General features: G+C 38.6%; 1 protein-coding gene and 1 pseudogene across 4 annotated transcripts in view; one reads left to right on the top strand and one right to left on the bottom strand.

Moving 5' to 3' along the window:
* ABCB11 (ATP binding cassette subfamily B member 11) overlaps positions 1 to 27606 on the bottom strand; it is a 97394-nt gene that overhangs the window by 35209 nt on the left and 34579 nt on the right. For all 3 annotated transcript variants that reach the window (XM_082689244.1, XM_082689246.1, XM_082689245.1), the window contains 12 exons: positions 25897 to 25984; positions 24629 to 24762; positions 22780 to 22951; positions 19870 to 19994; positions 17259 to 17433; positions 11561 to 11674; positions 9069 to 9179; positions 6774 to 6899; positions 5162 to 5365; positions 3075 to 3245; positions 2359 to 2560; positions 1207 to 1282 (listed from right to left, as the gene is read on the bottom strand). In XM_082689244.1, the coding sequence (XP_082545370.1) occupies positions 1207 to 1282; positions 2359 to 2560; positions 3075 to 3245; positions 5162 to 5365; positions 6774 to 6899; positions 9069 to 9179; positions 11561 to 11674; positions 17259 to 17433; positions 19870 to 19994; positions 22780 to 22951; positions 24629 to 24762; positions 25897 to 25984 (1698 nt within the window). The remainder of the gene's footprint in view (positions 1 to 1206; positions 1283 to 2358; positions 2561 to 3074; positions 3246 to 5161; positions 5366 to 6773; positions 6900 to 9068; positions 9180 to 11560; positions 11675 to 17258; positions 17434 to 19869; positions 19995 to 22779; positions 22952 to 24628; positions 24763 to 25896; positions 25985 to 27606) is intronic.
* LOC309843643 (U6 snRNA-associated Sm-like protein LSm3 pseudogene) lies at positions 18679 to 19236 on the top strand (annotated as a pseudogene). The gene has a single exon. The product of its transcript is annotated as a U6 snRNA-associated Sm-like protein LSm3 pseudogene (transcript).

The following is a 27606-nucleotide window of genomic DNA, read 5'->3' as shown; positions in this document are numbered from 1 at the left end:
ATAAAAAATATATATATATTTATTTTCTTGTTGAAAATTTTGGCAAATTTTTAAATTTTTACCTTCCAAAGTAACTTGAAACTATTGCTTTATTGTTTTCCAAATTCAATAAATTTGATAAAACCAGCATTTCTTGAAATTTTTATGAATAGACTTATTCTCAAAAGGAAAAATAAAAACCCTAGGCATATGCTCCATGAACTGTTCTTTTTTTTTTTTTTTTTAGTATAGTTGATACATAATGTTACATTAGATTCAGGTGTGCACCATAGTGATTCAACAACACTATACATTATTCTTTGAGTATTAAAAATAAATCTGTGTTTGAATTACTTGGAGTTGTTACCTAAATGTTTTATTTTAAGCCTCTTTAAACCAGTTTTCAATAAGCAATATATTACCTTGAAAGGGCAAGTCTTATAACTGAGCCTTTACCCGAAGTACAGCCTTGAATTAAATATCATAGAAATTGTAAATGCAAGAGTAAGGAAATCAGCTGTCACCCATTATTTACAACCTCCTAACTTAGGGGAAAAAAATAATAAGTAATGTTTTCATGAGGAGAGACAGATACTCTTGAGCAGAATCCTTCTTAATATGCACACTTTCAACATTAAAGAACTATTTTACTGAAATTCTTAAGTCAGGATGAAAGTCAATACTTTTATATTCAGCCATAAGAAAATAAATAGCTGGGGTCTAAAGAAATTCTTCTCAAATGCTAAAAAAATATATTTCTTATTTCATCTAGTTAAGGAATGATTTGAATTCAGACTGGTCGCTCTGGAAGCAGGAACATTTGTAATTCAATTGCAGCTCAGCAGGCGAAAGAATGGACCTAAGGCTGCAACTTCACCTCCATGTAAAACAGGGCTCTATACCACGGTTAGATCGAGGGGCCAAGACCCAACAGATTTTTTAAATACGCTTTCTAAGCTCAATTAACAACATTTTAATTATAAAGCAGCTCTATCATGACCCTACGCATAATAAGTAGCCAAAGTTAAAAAAAAATTCCCCTTAAACTGGGAATGGAAATGTCAATATAGCATTCAAGGGTTCATTTGCATGTTCATAGTACATGAAACCTGGGGCTAAGCTCAAGGATCTCCAGGTTGTACCTGAGATATTGCCTGAGAACCATAGGTGCGGAGGGCTCCTAAGAATATTTTAAAATCTTAAAATGTGACAATGGCTTCAGCTTACCTTAAACTAGCTTGGTAGCTCCCTCTGCAAAATGTCTGTTTGCTGTCAAGTGAGGCCCCATCAGTTTCATCTTCCCCTATTCAACACAACAGGAACCATTCCTTAGTGTATGCAATAAGGAGAACCATATCAAAAGAAAACTTACTATGCTTGCTTAGCCTATCTTTATTATGTCTGATGCTAAAACATTCTATTAACTTTGTTGTAGCAAAAAAAAAAAAACCAAACAAACAAACAAAAAAAACAAACCTTAGCACTTATCCAGCACATTCTAACAAAAATAAAATGTCAAGATACTCAGCAGGGGGTGCCTGGCTGACTCAGTTCAAAGAGCATGCAACTCTTGAACATGGGGTCTTGAGTTCCAGCCCCACACTGGGCGTAGAGATTACTTAAATAAATAAATAAACAAACAAACAAACTTAAGAAAATACTCAGCAGGATTAAATCATTGGAACAGTGTGATACCCCATGTATTATCTCCAACAAATAGATATCTGATAGCATGGCTAATTAAAAAAAAAAAAAAATGAAGGGGAAACCCTTCATTCACCCTTTGGTGAATTTAGATTCAACAAATTTAAAATAAAAATCTTTTCAGAAGAAATCATATGTGTGAAATATATGCAACAGTTTTACCCAGTGGAGTTCATGAATTGATAGGTGATGTGGTGGAGAACGTCGTTTGGAGTGGTTGGTTGATGTAGGCTGGGATAAGTTATCAAATCTGAAAATTCAGACTGAAAAAGAAAGATGCGCTAGGGCCTGATGTATCTATCTGCTTTCATGAAAATAGGCATTCCAGTGTTTAGTCATTGGTTAATTTACTCAATCAGTAAGAATAGAGGTCCTACTGGGCACAGGGTGCTCTAAGAAAGCTTTCTTATTTGCAAAGTGGGGAGGGGGGCACAAGAGGGATGGAATCAAGATCGTCTTCCCACAAAACCTGGGTTTTAGCTCTCTGACTTGATCAAGTAACTGAACCTCCTGAGCTTTTGTTTTTTTCTCTTATCATCTCTATAATATGCCTCGAGGGCTTTAGGGAGAACAAATAAGACAGTGTATATAAAAATATACAGAAATCCATGAAACCATGAGAGCTAACAAACATAATGCTTTCAAGACTACATGTGTAATGGAAAAGACACTTGCCCTTTGTGCCTTCGAAATCGACAGCCTGATCGCCTTGACTCTGCAAAGTCACTAGAGTGAAGTAGACTCCTTTTCTTTCCAACAGCTCCTCATGGGTGCCTCTTTCCACTGCTGTACCATGTTCAAAACCAATAATGACATCTGCAGCTCTGACTGTGGACAGGCGATGAGCCACCGAAATAATCGTATGTCCCTGCTGGATCTGCAGGAATGTACAGTGCACTGTTAACCCTAACAATAAGAGCTGACATTGACATTTGGATGGTCTCAGAATCCACAAGTGATCAGATCCTGGGTCCTTGGGAAAATCCTCAAACAGGTCCTCTGCAGATATTAGAAAAGGCCACTGCACTTTATCAAAGCCGTGAACACCCCACATGTTGGTCCAGTTGCTGCTATTAATCAACAGCTAAAATCAAAATGGAAATTTTTTGAAATCACGTAAGTTAGATTTAATAAGATTTAAAATTTATATTTGTAGCTTTCGCAAGTAAGCCAAACTGACTTCTATTCAGCTGTGAGGAACATTCTAGTCAGTCAGTAGTTTCTACATAGACTGGAGACACTGACCCAGATAGTCCTTCTCTTTCCCTCCCCATCTCCATTCTGTTCTTCCCAGCCCACCACCCCACCCCCAAGCCTCCTCTCAGCAAGCTGCCTTTCCTACAGCACATTTTCACATGGTCTTGAAAAATGAATTCAGACTTTCAACAAACCTTACTGAGCGCCTCTTGCACCATGGCTTCACTCTCGTTGTCCAGTGCTGAGGTGGCCATGTCCAAAAGCAGGATCTTGGGGTTCCGGACAAGGGCTCTGGCAATGGCTACTCTTTGCTTCTGGCCACCACTCATCTGGCCTCCTCCTTCTCCAACAAGAGTGTCAAATTGCTAGGAAGAAGGTAACAACAGTAATGAAGAGGAACAACTTGATGGCTCTTGGCAGGGATTATTACAAGATCCTTTCTAGCTTCCTTCTCAAGCATGACTTTTCACAGGACCAAATTTCACTGAAAGAAATACTGTTTCCTGAAACAGGTTACTATCTAATCAATATTTGTGTGTAAGAAAAAGAAATTGATCCATTTGGGGGGCACCTGGGTGCCTCAGTCAGTTAAGTATATGCCTTCAGCTCAGGTCAGGATCCCAGGGTCTTGGGTTGGAGTCTTGCTCAGACTCTCTGCTCATCAGGGCTCCTGCTTCTCCCTCTCCCTCTACTGCTCCCTCTGCTTGTGTTCTCTCTCTCTGCCAAATCAACAAATAAAGTATTTGAAAGAAAAAAAAAAAGAAATTAATTCATTCTTTTATTTCCAGCTTCACTGGATTGTATAAATGCTTCTCTCTAGCTCAACTTGAAATAAAATGTTTTCACCAATGAAGGGGAGCCTGGTTGGCTCAGCTAGTTAAGCATCTGGCTCTTGATCTCAGCTCAGGTCTTGATCTCAGGGTCTTGAGTTCAAGCTCTATATTGGGTACCACACTGGGTACAGAGCCTACTTAAAAAAAATAAAAAGTTTCCACCAAAGCAAAAGTTGATCAGGGTCCTGAAAACCCATTTTAAAGGGTTAAAGCACTTACCAAATTCTTCCTTCTTTTTTCTAGCTAAGCAACACAGAAAATCACAACATTAACTCTATCTTTGTATTGCAAATGAAAGATCAAACTAGCTGTATAGTCATTACCACTGACAGCAAAAAGTTACTGAGTATCTTTCATGTCTAGCATTATATTGGAATGTCACAATGATGTCAGGCTCTTGTCTTGTTTATTATTAGCCAACATGAGTTGGGCACTTACCATGTACAATGCATGAAGTTAAGCTCTTCACACATATTACCTCGTTAGTCCTCCCAGATGCCCCACGAGGCAGGTAATGCTGTTCCCTTCAATCAATGGGTAAGGAAATGCTGGGGTGTAAGGGGTTAGAGTAACTAGCCCGAGTTTATAGAGCTTGCAAATGGAGGAGCTGGGAGTTTCATGGAGGCAGTCTGATTTCAAAGCTTTATACTCTTTACCAGTGGACTCTATCATACTCAGAGCTGTAATCCTATTCGCACAGGTAATCCAAAAGACCAAATAGGCAATGATCTAGAACGCAGACTCTGGAGCCAGACCACATGGGTGTGAACTTTGACTCTCCTGCCTTGATTAAGTTATTTGGCCTCTTGGAAACTTGGTTTTCTCTTTACAGATGAAAATTTTTAGTAATAGTAGCTGCCAACAGGATGGTTGTGAGTGTTAAATGAGATGTAAAGTGCTCAGAACAGTTTCTGGTAGGTAGTAAGCACTACATATATGTTAACTGGTTATAAGAGCTCTTCTTTGACTTAGCAGACCATTGGCCACAAAATACGTATAATAATACAGAGTTGGTTTTTGTTATCATTGTTTAAAATGAAGACAAATGAGGAGTTTTTGAATATGCGAGATACAATACTGAGGCCACAGTATTAGCTGTTCAAGCACAAGGCAATGAAAGAACAATGACATTGGTAGGCATCCACGAGCATTGTGTAAGTCATTGCCACATAACAAATTTATCAGTTGCATGGACAAATGCTTAACAGATGGAGTAAGAAGACTGTGCCCTTGTCAAAGGGAGCGTTTAAAAGAAAGTTCCCTGTTTGGTAGATTTTTAATATATCGACAACAATATGCTTTTAGGCAAAGGGGAAAACTCATGATACATTTCCAGGAATGCAACCTAACATGGCATTAAGAATTTAATAATTTGGGATTTGGGACTTTTTCTTTCCTTTTACAACTTCTGGGTTCCCCCGCTAGAACGAGGGTCTGGGGGGGGGTACCTGTGGCAGGTCCATGATGAAGTTGTAGGCATTGGCTGCCTTGGCAGCTCGAACGATATCTTCCATCGTTGCATCCTCTCTGCCATAGCGAATGTTCTCTGCGATGGTGGTAGAGAACAGAACAGGCTCTTGCTCCACTATCCCAATCTGAGCTCTAAGCCATTGAACATTAAGAGAGCGAATATCATGGCCATCCAAAGTCACCTAGAGAACATGAGCACAACATCACATCTCTTGGAATCTTTCAGGGTTCTGAATGAAAATGTTATGTTTACTTGTCCTATGAGGAAAAATAATAGAGACCCGCAAGATTTTAACAGATGATTCCTCCTATAATGAGGTTATTTACATCGGAATGACGATGTAGAGTTGAAATCAAGTCTAGCTGTAGAACAATTAGTTGTAAAAACACAAATGATGTAAAGGTCATTTAATGTAACATGATTGGCCCAGGAATGGGAAGATTTTAAATTTTTCAATGGAGTCAGGTCAGTTATTCACTGTATTTTGTATGTTTTTATTATCTTTTGACTTATCACCAAAAATGGACTTCAAAAGCTACCAAGAAAATAAGAAATGGTCCCTATCTTGCAGGCATACTTTACAGTAACTCTTACTTTCTGGAAAGATTCATCAAATAACACTTTGGTGTTCAAATGTAATTGAAACCGTAAGTGGGATAAGCAAAAACCACTATTAGCAAAAAAGTAAAAATCTTACACCAAGAGACCATGATTTCTATGTATTCAGAGTATAGTTGTGCTGGTATGTACAAAGAATACCTGTAGGATGAATGGTCCATCGAAAGGAATTCCATCATGTTAGTCATGTCAGTGTAACAGAGCACCCATGTCGGGGAACACCTGACGTTGAAGCCGCTTGATATAGACTCAAATGAGTCTATCTCAAGGCATCAAGGAAATGTTGACAAGGACAACTTTGAGAGTGTAGAAAGAGCAAAGCCTTTGACATTTAAGGGACCTGGGTTTAAATCAGGGGCAAGTGTCCATCTCTCTTGACTCTGCTTTCTTTATTTACAAAATGAGCATATATACCTTGGGGCTCATTTTGAAAATAAGCAATCATTTTCATAAAGTATTTGACATATGTAATCAACAAATGACAATGATGGATATTTATTTTCTTAGTTTGGGTCTATGTCTACAGGCAAATAAACACAAGGAGAAAAGAAACGAAGTAGTTTGTGAAATTATATGATTTTTCTTTAACACCTAAATTCTCAAAGCAGTCAACAATCAATTTGTTCATTCTAGCCATGCAACCTCTCCTATACTTAGGGTTTAGAAAACTTGAAGGCACAATAATGATTTTGTTACAATACAGAGAAAGAAATGGAAATGTGAGTTCACTGGCGAGGCAGCAACACCATTTTGAACGTGTGTGCAGATCACTGAGCGAACGGGCTAGTTGTTCATGGAACGTGACCACCATGCAGGGAATTAGTCCATTCCATTCAGTCGAGAACTCAGTAAGTCAACTCTGCGTGCATCCAGATGGTCTCAGTGTACGCGAGGCCTTTGCGTTTGACCAATGTATCTCCATTTGCACTCTCCCATTCCCCTGTATTGAGAGATTGCTGCAAGACACACACCATGCCTTCACTGGGGTCATAGAAACGCTGAATAAGCTGCAGGGCTGTGCTTTTCCCGGATCCGCTGGGTCCTACCACAGCAGTCACTTCCCCTGATTTAACGACCATGCTGAGGTTGTTTAAAATCTGTAAAGAAAAGAAAAGAACAACGGTCAGATTGTCAGCAATTAGACTTGTAAGTTAGGAAGCTTTGTGAGGATACTCTGTACGTGTTTACTTATGCCCTCAAAACAGTAACTATCAATATCCATCAATAGCCAGAAAATCAGTAAAGAGTGCCTACGATGAGGTTTTAGCATTTAGCACATTGCTCATTAATAAACTGAGAGTGGCACCCAAGGAAGCAAATGATGTGTGGTAACACTGGTGTAGTAAATAAACTACACCAACTTTTAAAAGTATGCTCCAGAACCCACATTTAAAACACTTCTGATAGGTCACCTGGGTGGCTCGGTCAGTTAAGTGTTTGCCTTTAGCCCAGATCACTATCCTAGGGTCCTGGGATCAAGCCCTGCATCAGCCTCATTCTCCCTCCACCTGCTGTACCTCCTGCATGTGCTCTTTCTGACAAATAAGTAAGTAAAATCTTTAAAAACAAACAAACAAACAAACAAACAAAAACAAACAAACAAACAAACAAACACTTCTGATATGCTAGGATGCCTCAAAGAGACTGTCCCAATTAGTTAAGGAAAGAAAACCATTAAGTTCGAAATATAGTACTAATTTACTGATCATAGATTAACAACAAATTAATTCACAAATTTTAAGCTGTCCTACACTTGTATTGTGTGTGAACGTAGTATCTGGAAAACTTTCCCTAACAAATGTTCGTGGTACATTTGTTAAGTTTAAAGCACTGTTAAATATCGAGACTGAATGTTGTTAAGTCTAGAAAGGGAAGAATAGGAAGCTTTCATAAGCATCTGTTGGATATTTTCACCAAGTCAGCGGTGATTTTTATACTTATTAGGTAAAGGGGTTTTAGGGTCCTTTGTGTGACAAAAATCCCACACGTATTTCATTTCACACCGGACAGTCAGGCTTGCAAATAGACTTTCACTTACTAGACTGTAATCTCCCCCAGGGAAGGCAGGCACTGTTTTCCCTCATTATAGCCCAGTGTGGTCCGTCCTCCAGCAGGGCTAAGTACATATAGGTGTAAGTTAAGAAGATTTTATTAAAACAAACTACTGGTGTGGGGAATAGAGGATAAAAGAGAAATGAAACAAATGTGTTTTAATTCAACTGGTATTTATGAAACAGCTATTATGAGCTGGTTCTGAACAGATATTATAAAGCAAGCTTTTAGCCATCCATTAGAAAATCTTTACTGGGTACTGCCTTGCGGCTTCTCTTTCACAAGGTACTTTGACATATGTTGTGACATTGAATGTTTTCATATGTTACTGATATGTAACAGTAATATGATATATGTAACAGTAATAAAAAATATACTTCGGCAATTTAATCAGAATATATAGGTACCTATGTTTTATATAGGTATGTCTAATGTATGTGTGTATGTTTGTATGTCTGTGTTTACCTATGTTTTAGGTATAGAGTATCAGAATTAAGTTGCATGGGATTTAGTTCCTATAACAGAAATATTAAGAAAGTGTGGCTAAAGGTATTCTGTTAAAAATTAGGAAAAAGTCTCATTTCAAAGTCAACCTATGCAAGGAGAGTAGATGCTAATTTTCCTATAAAGCAAATTGCCTTTAAACATACTCGCTCTGTAGGTGCAGTAAAACTAAATATTTTTCCTCATGTGCCCTGGGCAATCATCCAGCCCAAGACACAGCCCAAGAGCAGGGAGCCCCAAGATTACCTTTCCTCCAAAGACTGATCCAGTGACCCTTGTGAACTTACCGATAGGAAGTGAAAAACTGCAAAGGCAGCAGCTTCTCTTTGCCAGAAATGCCCTACCCACGCAGTGTCCCGCCTTGCGCATCTGTACTTCTGGATTGTTCTGATTGCCTGGCAGTTTATTCAGCTCATGCTTACAATGACGGGCCCTGCCATTCATTTCAACAGAGGCTCATACCTAACCTGACCTAACCGGAACGGGCTGCCAGACTGTGTCCTCCCTGGAGGGACTGGCACGTTTTCGTTATTACAAAGAAATGGGACTTGTGCCTGAGAAATGACGTGATGCCTAAGGGAACTTCTAGAGAAATGTGCTTCTGCTCTTCTTCCTGAGAACAGCTATCCTTCAGAAAAACAAGTAATTTGTGGCCCTGGGTATGAATCATCGAAGAAGAAAAGTGCTGTTGTTCCCGGAGAAACACATACCTTCACCTCCGGTCTGGAAGGATAGTGGAAGGTCACGTTATGGAATTCAATTTCACCTTTAATTCGATCCAACTTGTAACCATCCTCTGACATGCAGTCAATGATGGGTTTCTGGAGTAGAGTATAAAGGAATATAGCAGCAACAAATATATATACATTTATTGTCCAATTTGGTTTGAATTTACTGATAAAACAGAACAATCACCAGGTAAAACACTGCAACAAAGTTGCTTCCACATTAAATATTTATTAATAATAGTAATAATTCTAACAATTACTGAGATATTAATATGAGATATTATATTACTAGATATGAATAGTATTAGTATGTTCTATTACATATATAATATATTAATAGAGAACATACACAAAGAATTAATATATAATTAATTATGATCAATATGAAATACAATGCCTATAATTGATACATAACTTCACATTAAATAATTATAATTAGTTTAATTACTACCATTTGTTGATATGTTACTATGACATTATATTATGTAACAAATAATGTAATATGCAGTATTGATCTATAATTATATTAGCATATAATATGTCAACATTATTATATATTATTATATTATTGAGATACCATTGAAGACAATTTACAAAGTATTTAATATGTTTTTTCACTTATATAATTGTCACTATAACCTAACTAGATAGGCACTATGCTGAGTTGTTTGCTTAAGGAAGTAGAGAACTCTCAGAGAGGTTAAGTATCTTTCCTAAGGCCACACAACTAGTCAGTTAAGCCGAGGTCCAATTGTACTCTACATCTGAGTACTATGGTAGATGATGATTAAAACTAACTGTATGTTCTTAAGTGGTATCCTCAGATACTACCAAGTTTCAGTGGCTGAATTTAACCTCTGTTGTTGTTAGTAGTGAGCCTAATCTAGAATTTAACCATTCTAGTTAACCAGACAAGAATGAGGGCCATCTCCAGGGCCAGCTTGTGAGAGAAACTCATCATCATATCTCTATCTAGGGCAATGGTGTAATCTACTTTCTTCCTCTTGGGTCTGTAGTAAAGATAATGAAGGAATTTTTAAATGCCTTAGTTTTTTGTAATAGTTTCAAAGGTCTTTTAGACTCATCATCTTACCTGAGCATATAACAACCCTAAGAATGAGGTAGAATTTGGATATCTTAATGTGCCTATTTGGTTTTCAACAATATGTTTTATACTGCAATATGTGAAGCCTCCAAATATAAAACAGATAAAGTGACGAAGTTTCCTCAGGCAGGTTTTATGCTTCATAAATATAGAATATTTAAGGGACCAAAGAAATATCTCTGGCTTTCCAGGGCTGCCACAGAGGAAGAACAACATCTTTCTGTCTTCCCCCTTCTATTCTTGGATTTTGACTTTCTAGCTGACGTCCAATGTGCTTCAGTAGATAACCAGGGAAATCCTAGCTAGGCTACCAGAATCCTTTACAAGCTTGTAGAAGCTTTCTGTCACAGTTAGAAGATAATCCAGACTTACGAAGTTGGCCTTAAAGCTTTGCATGATCTGGCCCCTTCCTCTCCCTCTCCAGCCTCCGTGCTCTTGCTCACTCTGCTCTGACACACTGACCTTGTTTTTGGTCCCTGCACTCACCAATTTTTGACCAACCAGAAGGCCTCTCTTCCAGAATCACCGCCCTGCTCTCACTTCCCACGTACTGCTCCTCCCCTAAGCCTTGCTTTGCATGGCTGACTCTCCTGGGGTTCTCAGCGCAAATACTACCCCCTCAGAGATGAGGTTCCCCTCACTTAATGACTCCTCCCCTCACCCCAACCGTTACCATGCTATTTTATTTCCTTTATTGCACTGATATTATCTTATCTTTGAATGTACTTACTTCTTTTTCCAACTTTTATCTTTCACTGAAGTAAGATTGGTTTCAGGTGTACAACAAAGTGATTCAATAATTACACTACCAAATGCTCACCAAGATATGTGTAGCTACCTTCTGTCATCATACAAAGTTATTAGGTTATCACTGGCTATTATTAGGGTATCATTGGCCTTTCATCCCGGTGACTTATTTATTTCACAACTGGCAGTTTATCCCCTTCACCCCATCCCCCTCTCTGGCAACCACCAGTTTGTTGTTTGTATTTATGAGTCTGTTTCTGTTTTTTCGTTTTCCATTTGCTTTGCAAATAGGGATTCTCCATATAAATGAAATCATATGGTGTTTGTCTTTGTCTGACTTACTTCACTCAGCATAATATCCTCTCGATCCATAAATGTGCTTACTTCTTTATTGTCTGTTTTCCAATATGATAGGAGAGCAAGAGCCTTATTTGTTCTATTTTACTCTTGCAGTCCCAACCAAGTATGGGGTCTGGCTCATGAAGTCCTAATTAAGTACTGCTGAATTAAGGGCATTGTAATAGTCCCTCATTTTTCTTAACATTGAGTGTAAATTCCTCAGAACTACATTTTTCTCCCCACCCTCAACCAGCTCATGGCCTTTACTTCGGCTTTCACATACCCGGTCTATTGTCTGAAAAATGCTGGTGGCCGCTGCACGCCCAGTTGCAAAGGCTTCCAGACAAGAAGAAGCATTGCCAAGATTTAAAGCTCCTAGTAGAATACTGAGGAAAATCTGAAATGAAAAGAGATAAACATGGTTTTCACGTGTTTTTTCCAGCAAAGTATCTCTAATTTTTCTATTGTTATGGTTTAAAAGACTACATTATATTTAACTGAACATCTATGTATAGAACATTACACTACAAGACTGTAGAACACTATTCTACAGAGAAGAACATATTTTGAAATGAGCAAGAGGTCTAAGCAAGGCAGCATATAGACACAAAGTGAGTTAGAATAGTGATAGGATAATTCAGTTTGTAATATAAGCAGGCTTATATGATCTTCTGGTTAAAGGGCCATTGAAGCAATGAAGACAGTATGATCATCTTGATTGTCCTAGCGATAGGTGCATGCAATACAGGTTTGCTATTACTGCTCTATTGTTGCTACTAATAGAACATTACTAGGATAACTATTGCTATTACTACTACTACTACTACCACTACTACTACTACTACTACTTTTACTCATGTATATTTCTAAGTGCTTTACCTGTACTACTTTGCTTAATCCATACAACAGAAGAGAAAACCAAGGTGTATGGATGTTCCCTAACTTATCCTACATTAAAACTTGTATTAAGTGGTAGAGCAGCATTTGAACCCAGGCTCTTGACTGACATTCTGTCTTGTAAACAGGCCCAGCTTCTACTGGTGGTATGCAGTTGGTATGGACAGGTTCCTGCACAATACTGAGGAAGCTGTCCTTTAACTCACTAAGCCCTTTCATTGGGTTAGGGGAAGGCGACTTGAGGAGCATATAATCCTACCAAATAGTGCTTTGTGTTTATCAGTGCTGTTCATAAAGGAAGAAGCAATGAGGCAATTTGTCACATGCCCCTAGGAGGAGCACAAGACTTCTCTTGACCAAATGGGTGCTAGTCATATGATTCTCATGGAGGATGGTCCATTGGCCACCATCCATCAGGGACAGGAGTTACTTGCTGAGCTGAAGGTTGGCTTCTGCCTGACTGTCGTCTTCTTTGGGCAGTCAAATGAACTTAGTCTGTGATGGTTTCCCTGCTTTCTTTTGGTCTTCTGTCTGGACCATGAGACTCCTCAGAGCCTCCCAGTTACCTCCCTCCCTCCAGTAACCTCCATTCCACAAATCACGATGATGTGCCCAGTTCTCTCTTGCCTTCTCTCTGAATTCCCCACTTGGTGTGTGGGACAAACATTCTCTCTTCATCTTTTTTGTTCCTTTTCCTTACAGAAAGTAGTTCCTCCTATGGGCAGATTACTTCATCTTTCAAGCTCCAATTCCTTTATCTGTAACACAGGAATACTAATAGCCTACACCTCATGGGACTTGTATGAACGGTAAATGAAATAATTAGTCTAAGAGTGATTAATCCAGTGTTAGCCACATAAATAGTGGTAATGATGTTGAAAGAAGCAAGATTCCACACATAGAAAGTGATACAGTGAATAGACAGAATAGTACTTTTCTAAATTGAGTTAAGACCACCTTTATCAGAGGTCTTCCCAACTGAGCAAAGGAAGCCTTCCACATGTCCTAGATCAGGGGTCAGCAAACATTTTCTTTAACGTGCCAGACTGTATATATTTTAGGCTTTAGGCCATATGGGCTCTGATGCAATTATCCAATTCTGCTATGTCCTACAAAGGCAGCAATAGACAAGAGTGAACAAATAATTATGGTTGTGTTCCAATAAAACTTTATTTACAAAAAACAGGCATCAGGCTGGATTTGTCTGGTGGATCATAGTTTGAGGACTCCTGCTCTAGATTCTAGATTGAATCACTAGGGGCCTAAACTGAGGTTTGCAATCAAACCCTGCTTAGCCTGACTTTGCAAACGCCTTTCTCAGGCTACTTAGGGAAAGAGTGGGTGGGGACAGGGCAGAGGCCTGTACCTCGTATCATCACAATGGCTAGCACCTACCCCAACAGACCATCAATTCCCATCCCAGACATTTCACTCTAGACCCAAGGATGGCAGTGTGGGAGGAGGAAATGCGAGGGAGACCACCGGGGAACAATCTATCTGTGGGAGTGCTGTGCTAGGGAAAAGGGGATCACTGACTCCTTGGAAGCCAGACCCAGACTCCATGCCCCTCAACACATATTTTTCAATCTCGTGGCTCCATTTCATTTTTAAGTGGTCATAGAATGGCATCAATATAGAATGAAGTTTTGATATGACATATGGTATTTATATGAAATATGTCACTTAGTGCTTGATACCTTATACACACTGAATAATGTTACTCTCTATTCCTGCTGTTATTTTTTATTACTGAGTCCCAAAACCTGGGAAGCACAAAGAGCAGCCTTCTGCATCCTTCAATTCCTTCTCATCTTCTCTCCTAATAGCTCACAGAGTTTGTTTTTTGTCTGTGTACAAGAGATACCAATCAGTCATTTATGTCAACAACTTACCATGTATGCTCAATTACCATGCAGCCAATAATGATTTTGTTCATCAAAAAATTTATTCAGTTAGCCTAATTGTTAATTACTTTAGTGGATTAAGAACACTCAACCCAGCTCATACATACTCAGACTTCATAGTTTGCTACTCAGAAGTGTGGCCAAAAATGTGCCTGCACACATGAGTGAGAGAAAGAGAGAATTGGAGGGACAGAGGAAGGAAGGAGCGAAGGAAGGCAGAGAAAGAGAAAGATCAATGATTATACTGTTAATGGAGGTCTCTTGTTTTCCCAAAGAGATATTTCTTAAGGTGCAAGCAGCAGCTTGCAGGAAGGCATTTAGGAGTAAGAGGTAAGGTTAATAATTAATGATGAAAATGTTAGAGACACATAGTATGTCACATCTGCACAAAGTAAGTACTCTCTCAGCCCAAAAGGTATACAAAGGTATACAAAAGGTACACAGCCCAAAAGGTATACAAAAGGTATACACAAGAGTGGACGCTGGAAGTGAGGAGCGTCAAATTAGTTAAACAAGGAGGCCATTAGACTGAGGTTGATTTGATGCCTTAGTAGCCTACATGAGCAACCTAAAACCTAAGCACAAATGCCTCAAGTTCAAGACATCAAAAGCCCAAGGACAACCAATCACAAATGGTCAATTCAGATTCCCCAGGCAAGGCAGCTGCTTAAGCCAGAGCCCATCAAATAATTGTTTTGCTTTGTTTCTGCCTCTTCTTTGTAAGAGTCTCTCCCCCAGTGCTGTGGGTAGAGAGTGGCTTCTCATCACTTCTGATTTGGTGCTGCCCAACTGGAATTATTTTTGCTTAAAGAATCTCTTAAAGATTTTAGTATGCCTCAATTTCTCTTTAAGCAGAAACATCACATTGGATTCCTGCTAAAGAGTAAGCAAGGGGTTTTTAAAATTCAGTGTTTCCAGCTGGAATTGTGTATTATTTAATTTTCAATTTACCAATTCATTCCTCCCTCTTGAACTACTATTTGGGCACACTTCTGTCCTCTCCTTGCTGGCATGGAATGAAAGGAAGGATGTCTTTTCTCAGTGCATGTTTTTCTGCAGAATGAGCAGATCTAAGCATCTGGGATGGAAGTCAACTGGTAAATGTTGAAAGTTCTTAAAGGCCATTAGACCAATAAAGATGAGGGACTTCATAGTCAGGTTTCCGACCTGCAGTACTTTCACTGGATTTTCAAATGTGCAAAGCTATATTAGAGTTGTTAAGAAAGTGCTTAAATTACAATGAAAGCAACATTTTCCTTCTTTCTATCCCTTTAAGATCCCAAAGACACTTTAATATGTCTTATCATGTTTAATTTTTTAAAACAAAGTTCAAGTGATGCCAGTTGTTCATCTTGCAAAGAAGGAATGAATTTTAAAAAGTTGTTCTTAGTGTATCATCAAGCCATTAATGAAATAAAGTAGTAACTTAGATGGACTATGGCTTGACCTCTGATAATCATTCCTATTTGTAAAATTCCATCCGACTTTCCCTAGAAAGTTGAATAAAATAAAATTCTATTCAACTTTCCCTAGATATGTATTTATACTAAAGCAGTAGACCTCAAATTATAAAGTATCAGCTAGGAAATTTCTAGTATATAAGATTTTTAGCATTTTTCATTGTTTAATTGGTGCCCAAGAATTTTAGGCTCAAGATTCACCCAGAATATTATAGGCTTACCCAGCCTAAGTATTTTTATTTAAGAATCTTATATGAAACTGCTTCTCATCTCCAGGCCTTTCAAATTAATTATTAATTAATTAATTAATTATGGGGCACCTGGGTGGCTCAGTCAGCTAAGCATCTGACTCCTGATTTCAGCTCAGGTCATGCATGACCTCAGGGCTGTGAGACGGAGCCCTACATCTGGCTCCGAATTGGAGGGACAGAGGAAGGAAGGAACGAAGGAAGGGAGAGAAAGGCTCTGCCCTCAGTGGAGAGTCTGCTTGAGATTCTCTCTCTCTCCCTCTGCCCCTCCCACCCCTCGTGCGTGCATGTTTTCTCTCCTCTCAAATAAATAAATAAATAAAATCTAAAATAAAAAAGATTACTCTATTTAATTAAATAATTAATAGGCCAAATGAGACAGGTATCTCATGTTTTATCTCCCTGGCCTAACTGTGTGAGGGCAGGAAGGGGTGGGAACAAATGTAAACAAATCCAAATGTTCCGTTTCACTCAAGGGCTCTGAGGGGAAAGTTCAGCAAGGCATATAAGAGAATACAAGATTGGATGAGCATGGAAGGCCTTGCTGGGGAGGTGCCATTCAGCTGAGAATCAGAACGATGACAAGAGTCCAGCTGTAACGAGAGGAGCTATAAGCTAAGGAGGAAAGATGTGGGTTCATGAGCAGGAGGAAGAGCTTTCTCTGACCCTAGCCACACCTGATCACCCTGCTCTTTGCTGCTAATGTCCTTGTCTTTCATAGCACGTGTTTTCCTCTGTCATTAGACACTGATGGGGTTGTTTAATTATTGCTTCTCTTCCCCACTAATCTATATGTTACATCAGGAAGAGATTACATTTCTTCTTTTTTTTTCATTTTATTTTATTTTATTTTATTTCTTTTCAGTGAAGATCACATTTCTTCGGTTCACTATTGACTCTTCTGGGCTTTCTATGAGTCTGACATAGTTTCTCAATAATTCTTGAAAGAACAACGGAAAAAAATACTGAAAATTAGAGTAGCCATGGCATTCGTGATAGCATGACTATAGCACAAATGAGCAATAAAATATGGCTGTATTACCTGTTCAGTTGAGGATATTATTGGCTTGATATCTAGTAACTCATTATGTTCCACAAATATGCCCATTAGCACATATCTTGTACTATTATTAAGCTTAACTACATGAGCTGTTAATTTTTAGCTGAGAGACCACTGACTTCCCATTTTCATGGCATATTATCTTTGGACTCAGTCAGAAAATCATTGTTTTACAGCTATAAAATCTTCAGTTAAGTGGAAATCATTAAATCGCTGGTCTCATCAATTCCAATGCTTAGTGTTCCTTTACTATAAAAGGTGTAGGTATTGCTTGTTTCTGCAGATGGACTCCATCAAATTCTTGCTGCTCTCCTCTCTCAGACACTAAAGAAGCACACAAAATGCCTTAACTCTAGGCTTTTCTGAAATTCCAACAGGAAATGTGATGTCTAGGTCATTAAGACCAAAGTACCTGGACGAGGGTTCCTGCTGAGTATTCTCCATCATCTAGGACAAGTTTGGAGCCGTACCAGAAGGCCAGTGCATAACAGAAGAAGATGAGACACCACATGAATCCAGTAAAGAATCCCATCACGATCCCTTTTCTAATTCCCCAACGCTGGGCAAACACAAGATTTTTCTCATACCTATGAAGAGAAAGCATTTGTGTCTATGTCAGCAGCAGCAGCAGCTCACGTTAGAATGTCTAAAACAGCCACAGCACTGTGCTATTACTCAATGGTCATCAAATTACCCCAGACACACAGCAGCTTTCAGAAAAGAAAATTGCAAACTTCCATGGAGTTATTTAGCTTATTTCCACCAGGCAATGAAATATGTTGAAAGAACGATGCCTAACCAGATTTCATGGTTGATTACTTCTTGGATAAGAACAGTATAAAAAAAGTGAGAACTTTACCCCAAGAGAAAAGAATTTTCACCACAAATGTTTGGATCTAGTACTATTTGTGCTTGAATTGTTTTTTACCAAGTCACATGGCCTGCTTTCCATCGAAAAATGATGCAACTCTTTCCCCCCAGGTTCAAAACCAGTGTTTGCACCAACTCATGTCCATACACTCACCTATCTGCCCTGTGACCAAGAATGCTATGTTGTAACATGACCGGTCAGGTTCACAGCCATTGGATATGGATAACTATCCAGAAATTCAATCCAAGCACTAGGCTGCTGTGATTCTGTGATCTAGACATTAATAACTGGCATTGTCTTAAAGATCAGACATTCTGTAACTGTCTTCCTTCTTCTCAAAAAAAATAAAATCATGGAGAATATTTAATATTTCTCAGGACAAAGTGAAGGTCTATCCTGTGTTTGTTACCATTTTCGTAACATTTATAGAACTGCTATTAATAGCAATAATGAATATCTTTTATGGTGAAGGAAGTATGCTACTGAAATTTTTTATAAGAAACTAGGTAACTTCACACTATAAACCAAAAGGAGCCAAATGAGGGGAAAAAAGGAAAAGAGAATAATTAGAGATTTTAAATTCTCTTCTCTTGGGCCACCTGGGTGGCTCAGTGGATTAAGCCTCTGCCTTCAGCTCAGGTCATGGTCTCAGGGTCCTGGGATCAAGCCCCGCATTGGGCTCTCTGCTCAGCAGGGAGCCTGCTTCCCTTTCTCTCTTTCTGCCTGCCTCTCTGCTTACTTGTGATCTCTCTGTCAAATAAATAAACAAAATATTTTAAATAAATAAATAAATAAATAAATTCTCTTCTCTTTTTTACTTGGTAACAATTGAGAATGACATCATCATACTAGATCTACAACTCATGCAATAAGTGAATTCATTTAGTGACTATTTTATAAAATCAGTACTTGGCACGTGGTAAGCACTTAATAAATACTAGATAAAAGGAAAAATAGGGGAAAGGGGGCAGGGTTTGAAACATGGCGGACGACGTGGACCAGCAACAAACCACCAACACCATAGAAGAGCCCCTGGATCTCATCAGGCTCAGCCTGGATGAGCGAATTTATGTGAAAATGAGAAATGACAGAGAGCTTCGAGGCAAATTACATGCTTATGATCAGCATTTAAATATGATATTAGGAGATGTGGAAGAAACTGTGACTACTATAGAAATTGATGAGGAAACATACGAAGAGATAGATAAATCAACAAAACAGAATATTCCCATGCTTTTTGTCCGGGGAGATGGTGTTGTACTAGTTGCCCCTCCATTAAGAGTTGGCTGAAACAAAGAATTTATCGTGTCTGGAATATAGGAGTTTTTGTATGATTGCCTCTTTAAATGTAGAAGACATTCAAAAGAGAAACCTGCGTAAATTTCGATATTAAGAAGTGACCAAGGATTCTTCCACTCCTGAAATGAGTTGATTTACAGATAACTCAAAAATTCTGCACGCTAATGGGCATTTTAATTTTTTTTCCAGTGCTTTCAATAAATGTGATCGCCAAGATGCAGAACTCTTTTCAGGAATTAATTTGTTCTGTTGTTTTCTCAGACAATTTCTGGGTTTGCTTTTCTTTTAAATTAAACTTGTTGTTTCCTTTTTTGAAAAAAATGAAAAAAAAGGAAAAATAAAATCAAATTCTCGACAACAGTGTTATTTGGGTAGTTTAAGTTTTTTATTTTCATTAAGAATTAATCTCCTAGAATGATGGTCCGTAATAAACCCAATGCTAAATTTTGTTTGATTAAGTGGAAATTTCATCAGACTTTATAAAGAGCATGTAGTACAGTAGCTGAGTAAAAGATGATGAATAAAAAATGTGCCGAGCAGCATTTTAGATCATGCAGCAGTGTTACAGACTTCCAGGAGGTAATATATGTATACATATACACCACCAGTGTTGAAATAAATACCTAACCTAAGATAATGTTCTAAAAATCTCCACCTACATTTTCAAAAACACACAGCTAAAGGCTTGGGGTCCTTATAACGCTTTGCCCAACTGATTACTGTCAGCTACCTCTTGAAGAAAAGCTCTCATTTACCAAGGTAAATCTGCCACTTTATACAAAATAGGGAAGATTCAGGGTAGTATGCCAAATGATGAAATTCAGGAAAGTGGCAGACATTTCAATAAACCAACCTTTCAACCTCTTTTTTCTCACCACCAAAAGCAGCCACTGTTCGCATAGATGAAATGACTTCATCAGCCACTGACCCAGCTTTGGCATAAGCCTTCAATTCATAGTCAGTAAATTTGGACACACTCTAAAATCCAAAAGAAGAAAACAAAACATGAAGACCAGAGAATTAGGTACGTCAGCCTGTCATTCAGTGATTCATTTAGCTGAGTTAAGTATGTGGTTGGTTTCATACTAGACTAGCTCCTTGCTGTAACAGTGTTCACTAGGGAAAGAATCTAGTCCAAGTTTGAGCCGTGTTAAGCCCCATCCACGAATATTTGGTTGTTAGCATACCAAAATGACTTCTTTAGAAGTCAGCCTCTAAAACCATCTCACAGAGTAAGCCCCAAATAGGGCATTCTGTGAGACCACAGTGTTTCACTCATTATACTAATAAATACCATACCACACTTCTTTGCTATTGACCACAGGCCTTTTACACAATTTCTGGACAAACACCAGAGAAAGAGACGGGAGGTTAGTCAGAGTATATAATTGGGAGAGAGGTCCTGACCACACAGAGGCTCATGATGCTGCAATGGAGAAAGCTCCAGATAAATATTACCCATTTTGACTCAACTGTAGGGGCTCAACTAACTAGTTTTGCTCTTTACAAAAAGAACTAAAATGATATTGCATTTGATACATAAACAGTTACTTTTTCTAAAATTGGACTTGGATTAAGTTGTAATTAGAATTAATCACCAAAGAAATCCCTGGCACATATGAAGATACCAGAATGAACACAAGCAAATATTGTGGAAGTTTGACTAGCTCAGAAATCTAAAATATATATAGTACCCAGGCTGAAGGAATTTATCTTCCAAGTTTTTCCAAACTTTTAGCAGCAGAACTCTTCTCAAACTAAATCTTAAATGGAATTTAATACAAATTAAGTAAATGTAGCATTTTGTTACAACATATTTATGTCACAAGAACACACTTTACAAAAGTTGTGACTTGAAAGGGCAACCATAGGGAAATTAGGGCTATTTTCATCAACATGAAAATCTGAATTTAGGTGTTACGAATGACATTGTAGTTTTTACCACAATCCTCTTCTAATTTATTTCTAAATTATGTATGAGGAAATGAAGTAGTTGTGAATATTAATAGTCTTATTATAATTTAATGCACATTAAATAATCTCATTTTACTTCTGTAAAAATGATACAGGAATTTAAAGATGTAAACTGGAAAATATTTAATGATTGCACATGTTTCTCGTGGTAAATATAAAAGTCAGGCAAAGGCATATAACATGTAACATGTCATATATTGCCTGCCTTCTACTTTTCGTCCTGCTTTTGAATTGGGCTTAGTGAGGTTGCTTGTATCATTTTATACAAACATGCATAGACTTGAGTTCAAGAAGAAACCAGTGCAGAACTACAACATTCCAAATCAGTGACACATTTACAAGAACTTGAAATATGGGCACTTGAGAGAGCAAGAGAAACCATGCCTTAAACCGGTCATTGATTTAAATCAAGTTACCCAGGCTACATCTCCCCAATGTTGAAATGTGACATCTGACCCATCTGAGTATGAATATTAATCACAGGTTTGAGGAAAGAGATTAAGTATATTTAGGGGGGAAAAGCTGAATCAAATATTTACAGAATTCCCAAAGTTTCCCCGTGGGTAGTGAGGCTTCCCTGGAATGAAGCTAAGAGGTGTTTGGTAGGAAAGACTGTCATAGCGGATTGGAAAAAATAAAAGCTAATATCTCTTGAACAATTAATTCTGTGCCAGATGCCATCCTAAGTGCATAACATGGATGATGCCTTAAGTCATCACAGTGACCTTTGGGAAATATTATCCTTATCTTCAAGATGAGGAAGCTCAAGTTTTGACATGCTAAATGTATCTTTCTTGAGCGAGATGGTAGAGTCTGCATGGAAGGGGGGACCAGTTGAGAGGAATGAGCTCTTTGCCATTGTCACTCTGTACTACCTGGGAAATGTTTGAGTAATATAGCCAGCAGATTGTCAAGAATATTTTGCTAGAAAATATTATGGAGATTGGTTTCCTGTTGCTCAGTGATATGAGTGTATGCAGCTTTTCACATAAATTCTATTCTCATTTACAGCAAATTTTTAGTGTGCCTGATCCCATGACCTGCTATCTGATGTGACTGCTCTAAAAGTATGATATAAGCATTTATTAATCTTTGGGAGTGTTTTCTAACTGGGACGACCCAAAATTCCTACTCCTACACTTTTTCTTGGCCTGCATGCCTGGGGAATGGAGATACTGCTCAGAATGGGTCAGGTGACCTCTTTCTGAAACTGATCAGACTGCATGGAGAACAAAGCTGTGAATGCAGAAATCTCCTTTATGTTTTTGTTACTGAGCTGGGTACATTTGTTGGGACTTTTTGGAGAAAACATCTGATTGGGAGACCATGGGAAGCAACAGGCATATGAGACAGTGGATGGGGATCTGGACTCAGACTCCCTTGTACTTGAATCCAGTTTTGTCACTCTCTAGCTGTACAGTCTCAGACAAGTCTCTTTACTCTCCGAGCCTCTGTTTCTTATGGCTAAAATGGCATTAATACCTTTGAAGATCGTTGAGAAGATTAGAGATAATATATATGAAGTTCTTTATAGTGCCTGGCAAAATAGTAAATGCTCAACAAATGTAGCTGTTACTGTTGTTAATACAATAATATTTATGTTATTAAAACAGCATCAACCCCTGGACTGATGGAATGTTATTTGATACTGAGGATAACCAAACAAAATAAATTGAAACAGTGACAAATAATGTTAACTAAACATACATAGGAAAAAGGAATCAAGTTTCACATTTCTGGCTGTTTCTTAGTGCAGATGTCTTGGGGAGAAGTGAGAAGACATTCTTACCAGACCAATGATGGCTGCTCCAATCCCGATAAGAGGGCTCACAGAGATAATGACCAAGGTCAGTTTCCAACCCTGGTAAAATCCCAACAGGAACCCACAGATGCTCGTGGTCATGCGCTGAATGAAAATGCCCATTTGGTCGGCAATGGCATCATTGACTTTGTTAATATCACTAGAAACGAGAGGCTCCGATCACTAAAACTGATTTTGGCCAATTCAAATTCTTGTTGAGAAATCCCAGGCTTTCCCTTCTACTGCCTTCTCTGTATCCCATTCCCTGTGGAAAACAGCCTTTCACATTTGAAAAAACTTGCTATAGCCTGTGAGGTCATCAAGCCTCTCCCTCCCTTACAGCCCAGTACGTTTGTCCTCAACCCAGTTTTCCCAACTGGTGTCCATTCAATGTTGACAAAGACTTTCAGAAATAATCTTATTTGTTTCTTTCTTTCTTATAACTCATACTCTTGGTCTGTCCTGAATAGCCCTTCTTTCCTTCTTTATAACTGCTAAACCCTTTTAGCCTCAAGGTGCAACCCACACACCACCTAATTCATAAAAACCCCCAAGGAAAAACTAATATCTTCTCCCTGTGCTTGCACAGCAATGTAATGAATCTGTGTATGTATGTGTACACATATATAATTATTGCATTCTGTTTATAGACAATATAGAAGAGTGGTTAAGATCACAGACTCTGTGGTTAAGAACACAAACTTTCCCTAGGCTAATTACTTAACCTTTCTGTGCCTTAGTTTCCTCATCTGTGAAATGGGGATAATGACAGAACCTACCTCAATAGGTTGTAATAAGGATTAGTTAGTATATGTTAAGTATATAGAACAGTGCTTAGAGTACAGTAAGCCATCAATGTGTCAACTTTATTTGTTTGCTTGCACCTTTATCCCTCCCACTAAGCTGTAAGTTCACTGAGAACAGGACTTGTGTGGCTTATCTCTATGGCTTGCATACAGTTAAGTCATCCAGAGTATTGGTTGAATATAATTACATTAAATTCATATTCCTAGGAACATTCTCATAATCTCTTGTTCAGATGGAACAAACAGGGTTTAGGACTTAACAGCAAAAAAATGTCTCAAGATATTACCCAGAGATTTGACAATTGTATTCTAGCAAGATTAAGTATCTGTTCAATGTCACAGTAAATGAGGGGCAGAAAGAGTGCTAGAATCTAAGTATCCCAACATTCAGTCTTTGATCTTCACTGTAATACACACTCTCTCATGAGACCTCATGGGACCCCAAAGTTCAATTCAATAGGGTTCAATTGTTTCTAATTACTCAGAGCTAATTCAGAGTACCTAGAAGAAGAGGGGAAGGGGGCTATCAATGACCCCAACTGGTCTTTGGGTATTAACCAGATTTAAATCCAGTTGTTTAGTTTGAATCTTTCTCAAACTAATTTGGACTTTTTTTTTTTTTTCTTTTTTGGTCTTTGTTTTTATGTGCAGAAATGACCTCAACAACCAAGGCAAGATAATTCCTTTTAAGTGCATTGTTTTTCCCTATAGATAAGTGGATTGTGACATCCCTCGGTCTTTCTTTTAGAGGCCACACAGCCCTATTTCTTTTAACTCCATTCTGTAATCCTTCATTTCTAGTATTTTGATCAAGGACCTACAAACAAAACTGTAGTATCCTGGCTTTCAGTTGCTAATGATCATAAAGCATGACCTATGAAAAAATGATGCTACTCATAAAAGCTCAATTTAAGAGACAAAATGTATCCAAAATGACTGAAAATGTGTTTCTAATTGTTATTTAATTTAGAAACAAGGGTTCTATGATCAAAAATGCACACGTACATTAAAACCTCCTACCAGCTACTTACTCAGAGAATCTTGTATTCAGCTCTCCCACGGAATTGCAGTCAAACCATCCGATTTCCATTCGCATTACTTTCCTAAAGGAAATTTTTCTCATTTTCTGTATCTGACGAGCTGCAGCAATCACCCAAAAGCATATCTGAAAATGGAGCAAGGAGTGTTGGATATTATGATGTTAAAAATATTCCTTCGTTCCTTCACTTTTCAGAAGAAAATACTTTTAGGATAAGCCCTGAGAAAGAGAGGAAAGTGAGTCACAGAATGCCGAGTCCTGGGAAGTGCAGTGAGCTCAGCATCTGCTGCGGAGAGAAGGATGAGCGGAACAGCTGTGGCCAGGGAAGCAGGAAGGGTTGGGTGCAAATTTGGCTTTGCCACTTGTCAATCTAACCTTACCAAACTTCACTTTCCGCATGTGAAAAGAAGGCTCACAGTGCCAAAAGGAAATTCTTGGTCTTATATCCCTATTTTTGCATGGCACTTCTGAGTGTAGTTTTTCCCCCGAGAGGCCTGCCAACAAGCGTGTATGCATAGGTTTCAGACTGTGGGACAATGATTTCCAGAGAAAGGAAGACAAAAATTATGACATAAGCAGGGAATCTTCTGATAGCTATCCCCAACCAAGCAAAGTCGGGCTGTCATTAAAACTCTCAGTTTTAAACTCTCAGTACCAGAATGGGGAAAATGGATTCATTTCTCTTTATAATGAACATGAACTTCCTGAAATTCTTGAATGAATGGAGGTTGAGGAGAGTCATTATTTTTTTCTGCAGAAGAAGGTAAAAGATGAAATATTTTTCTTCTTTAATAAGGGTTAAGTAACTCCATGCCCTTCCATGGCTTAAATATGGACTACGTTAAGATTCAGTTTATAGATTTGGGGTTGGAACACAGGTTGGTGAGATTTTGGCAGGGAAAGAAAAAAAGAAAGTAAAGTTTGCTTTTCTCCAACTCCTCATGTCTGACTTTCCCTGGAGGACCCACACTCGCTCTACAAACACACCCACAACCACCTATTTTTGAGTTTAGAAGATGAAATAGAGGAGACATCGAAATTCAGTCTATTCTCTGTCTCTCTAGACAATTGTCTGTATTTTCTCCCAGTCTGAGAAGATGAATTCTTCCTCTCACCGCCCCACCCCTGCCGCCACCTCCAAATAAAATTGTAGTCCTTAGGGCTTCTGAACAACTTAAAAGTTAGAGTGCACTTTGCATTTCATTTTAATGTCTCTGAGCCCAGATGTTGACCTAAAAATAAAATGTTGGCACCACTCACTTGAATATATCCTGTGATAAGTACTACCAAAGCGATTCCAGCATAGTAACTGGCAAATTTGATCATTTCACTTTCAATGTCCAGCAACCTTCAAAAGAGGGGGAAAAATGTTAAGATTCGGAAGTAGGGTCAAGTTTACCAAAGATTACATATGTGGATAATGTAATAATATATTACAGAGGAAAATGATATATGAAATATGGGTAAGACATCTTATCTATGTAGGATTATCATCAATCCAACAAATCTCTCCCTAGACCTCATGGTACCAACCCCAGCAAAGATGCCTACGCCTTTTGTTTTCATTTAATTTTACTTTTTTAAAAACTTTATTTATTTTTTGACAGACAGAGATCACAAATAGGCAGAGAGGCAGGCAGAGAGAGAAGGGGAAGCAGGCTCCCCACTGAGCAGAGAGCCCGACGCAGGGCCCGATCCCAGGACCCTGAGACCACAACCTGAGCCCAAGGCAGAGGCTTCAACCTACTTAGCCACACAGGCGCCCCTTATTTTTACTTTTTTAAAAATCTTACTTATTTATTTGAGAGAGAGAGAGAGTGCATGGCGGGGAAGGGCAGAAAGAGGGAGAAGCAGACTCCCTGCTGAGCAGGGAACCTGATGTGGGGCTCCATCCCAGGATCCCTGGCTGAAGGTAGATGCTTAACCCATCAAGCCACCCAGGCGTCCCTACCCCCTTCATGTTTATGGGCAGAAATAACTCACTGGCAGTTGTTAGAAGCCAGGGGCAGTAGATGGCAGCTCAGTGCTCTACCAGGACCCTTCCCTCATGTTCATTATGCAGTGATGGAGGAATCACTGCGAGGGTGAGGCTTTTTTTTTTTAATTAACATAAACTGTATTATTTGTTTCAAGGGTACAGGTCTGTGATCATCAGTCTTACACAATTCACAACGCTTGCTGTAGCACATATCCTCTTATGAAACTCAACATCCAAAGAACAAACTAATCCAATCAAGAAATGGGCAGAACATCACTCAGCATCAGGGAAATACAAATCCAGACCACAGAGAGATACCACCTCACATAAGTCAGAATGGCTAAAATTAACAAGTCAGGAAATGACAGATGTTGGCAAGGATTTGGAGAAAGGGGAACCCTCCTACACTGTTGGTGGGAATGCAAGCTGGTGCAGCCACTCCAGAAAATAATATGGAGATTCTTCAAAAAGTTGAAAATAGACCTACCCTATGACCCAGGAATTGCTACTGGGTATTTATCCCAAAGATACAAATGTAGTGATCCAAAGGGGCACATGCACCCCATGTTTATAGCAGCAATGTCCACAATAGCCACACTATGGAAGGAGTCTAGATGTCCATTGACAGATGAATGGATGAAGAAGATGTTGTGTGTATATATACAATGGAATACTATGCAGCCATCAAAAACTGAAGTCTTGACATTTGCAATGACATGGATGGAACTAGAGGGTATCATACTAAGCAAAATAAGTCCATCAGAGAAAGACAATTATCATATGATCTCCCTGATATAAGGAATAGAGAAACAAGACAGAAGATCATAGGGGAAGGAAGGGAAAAATGAAACAATATGAAACTAGAGAGGGAGACAAACCATAAGATACTCTTAATCTCAGGAAACAAACTGAGGGTTGCTAGGGAAAGGTTTAAAAAGCTAGACTGTTGTCTGCAAAGACACTGGTAGAGAGGTGTGGGCTGTAAGTTAGGA

The sequence above is a fragment of the Mustela nivalis genome (assembly GCF_964662115.1).
Source record: "Mustela nivalis genome assembly, chromosome: 11".
NCBI lineage: Eukaryota > Metazoa > Chordata > Mammalia > Carnivora > Mustelidae > Mustela > Mustela nivalis.
The sequence above is the reverse complement of the archived record's forward strand: the minus strand, read 5'-3'. Positions and strand labels throughout refer to the sequence as shown.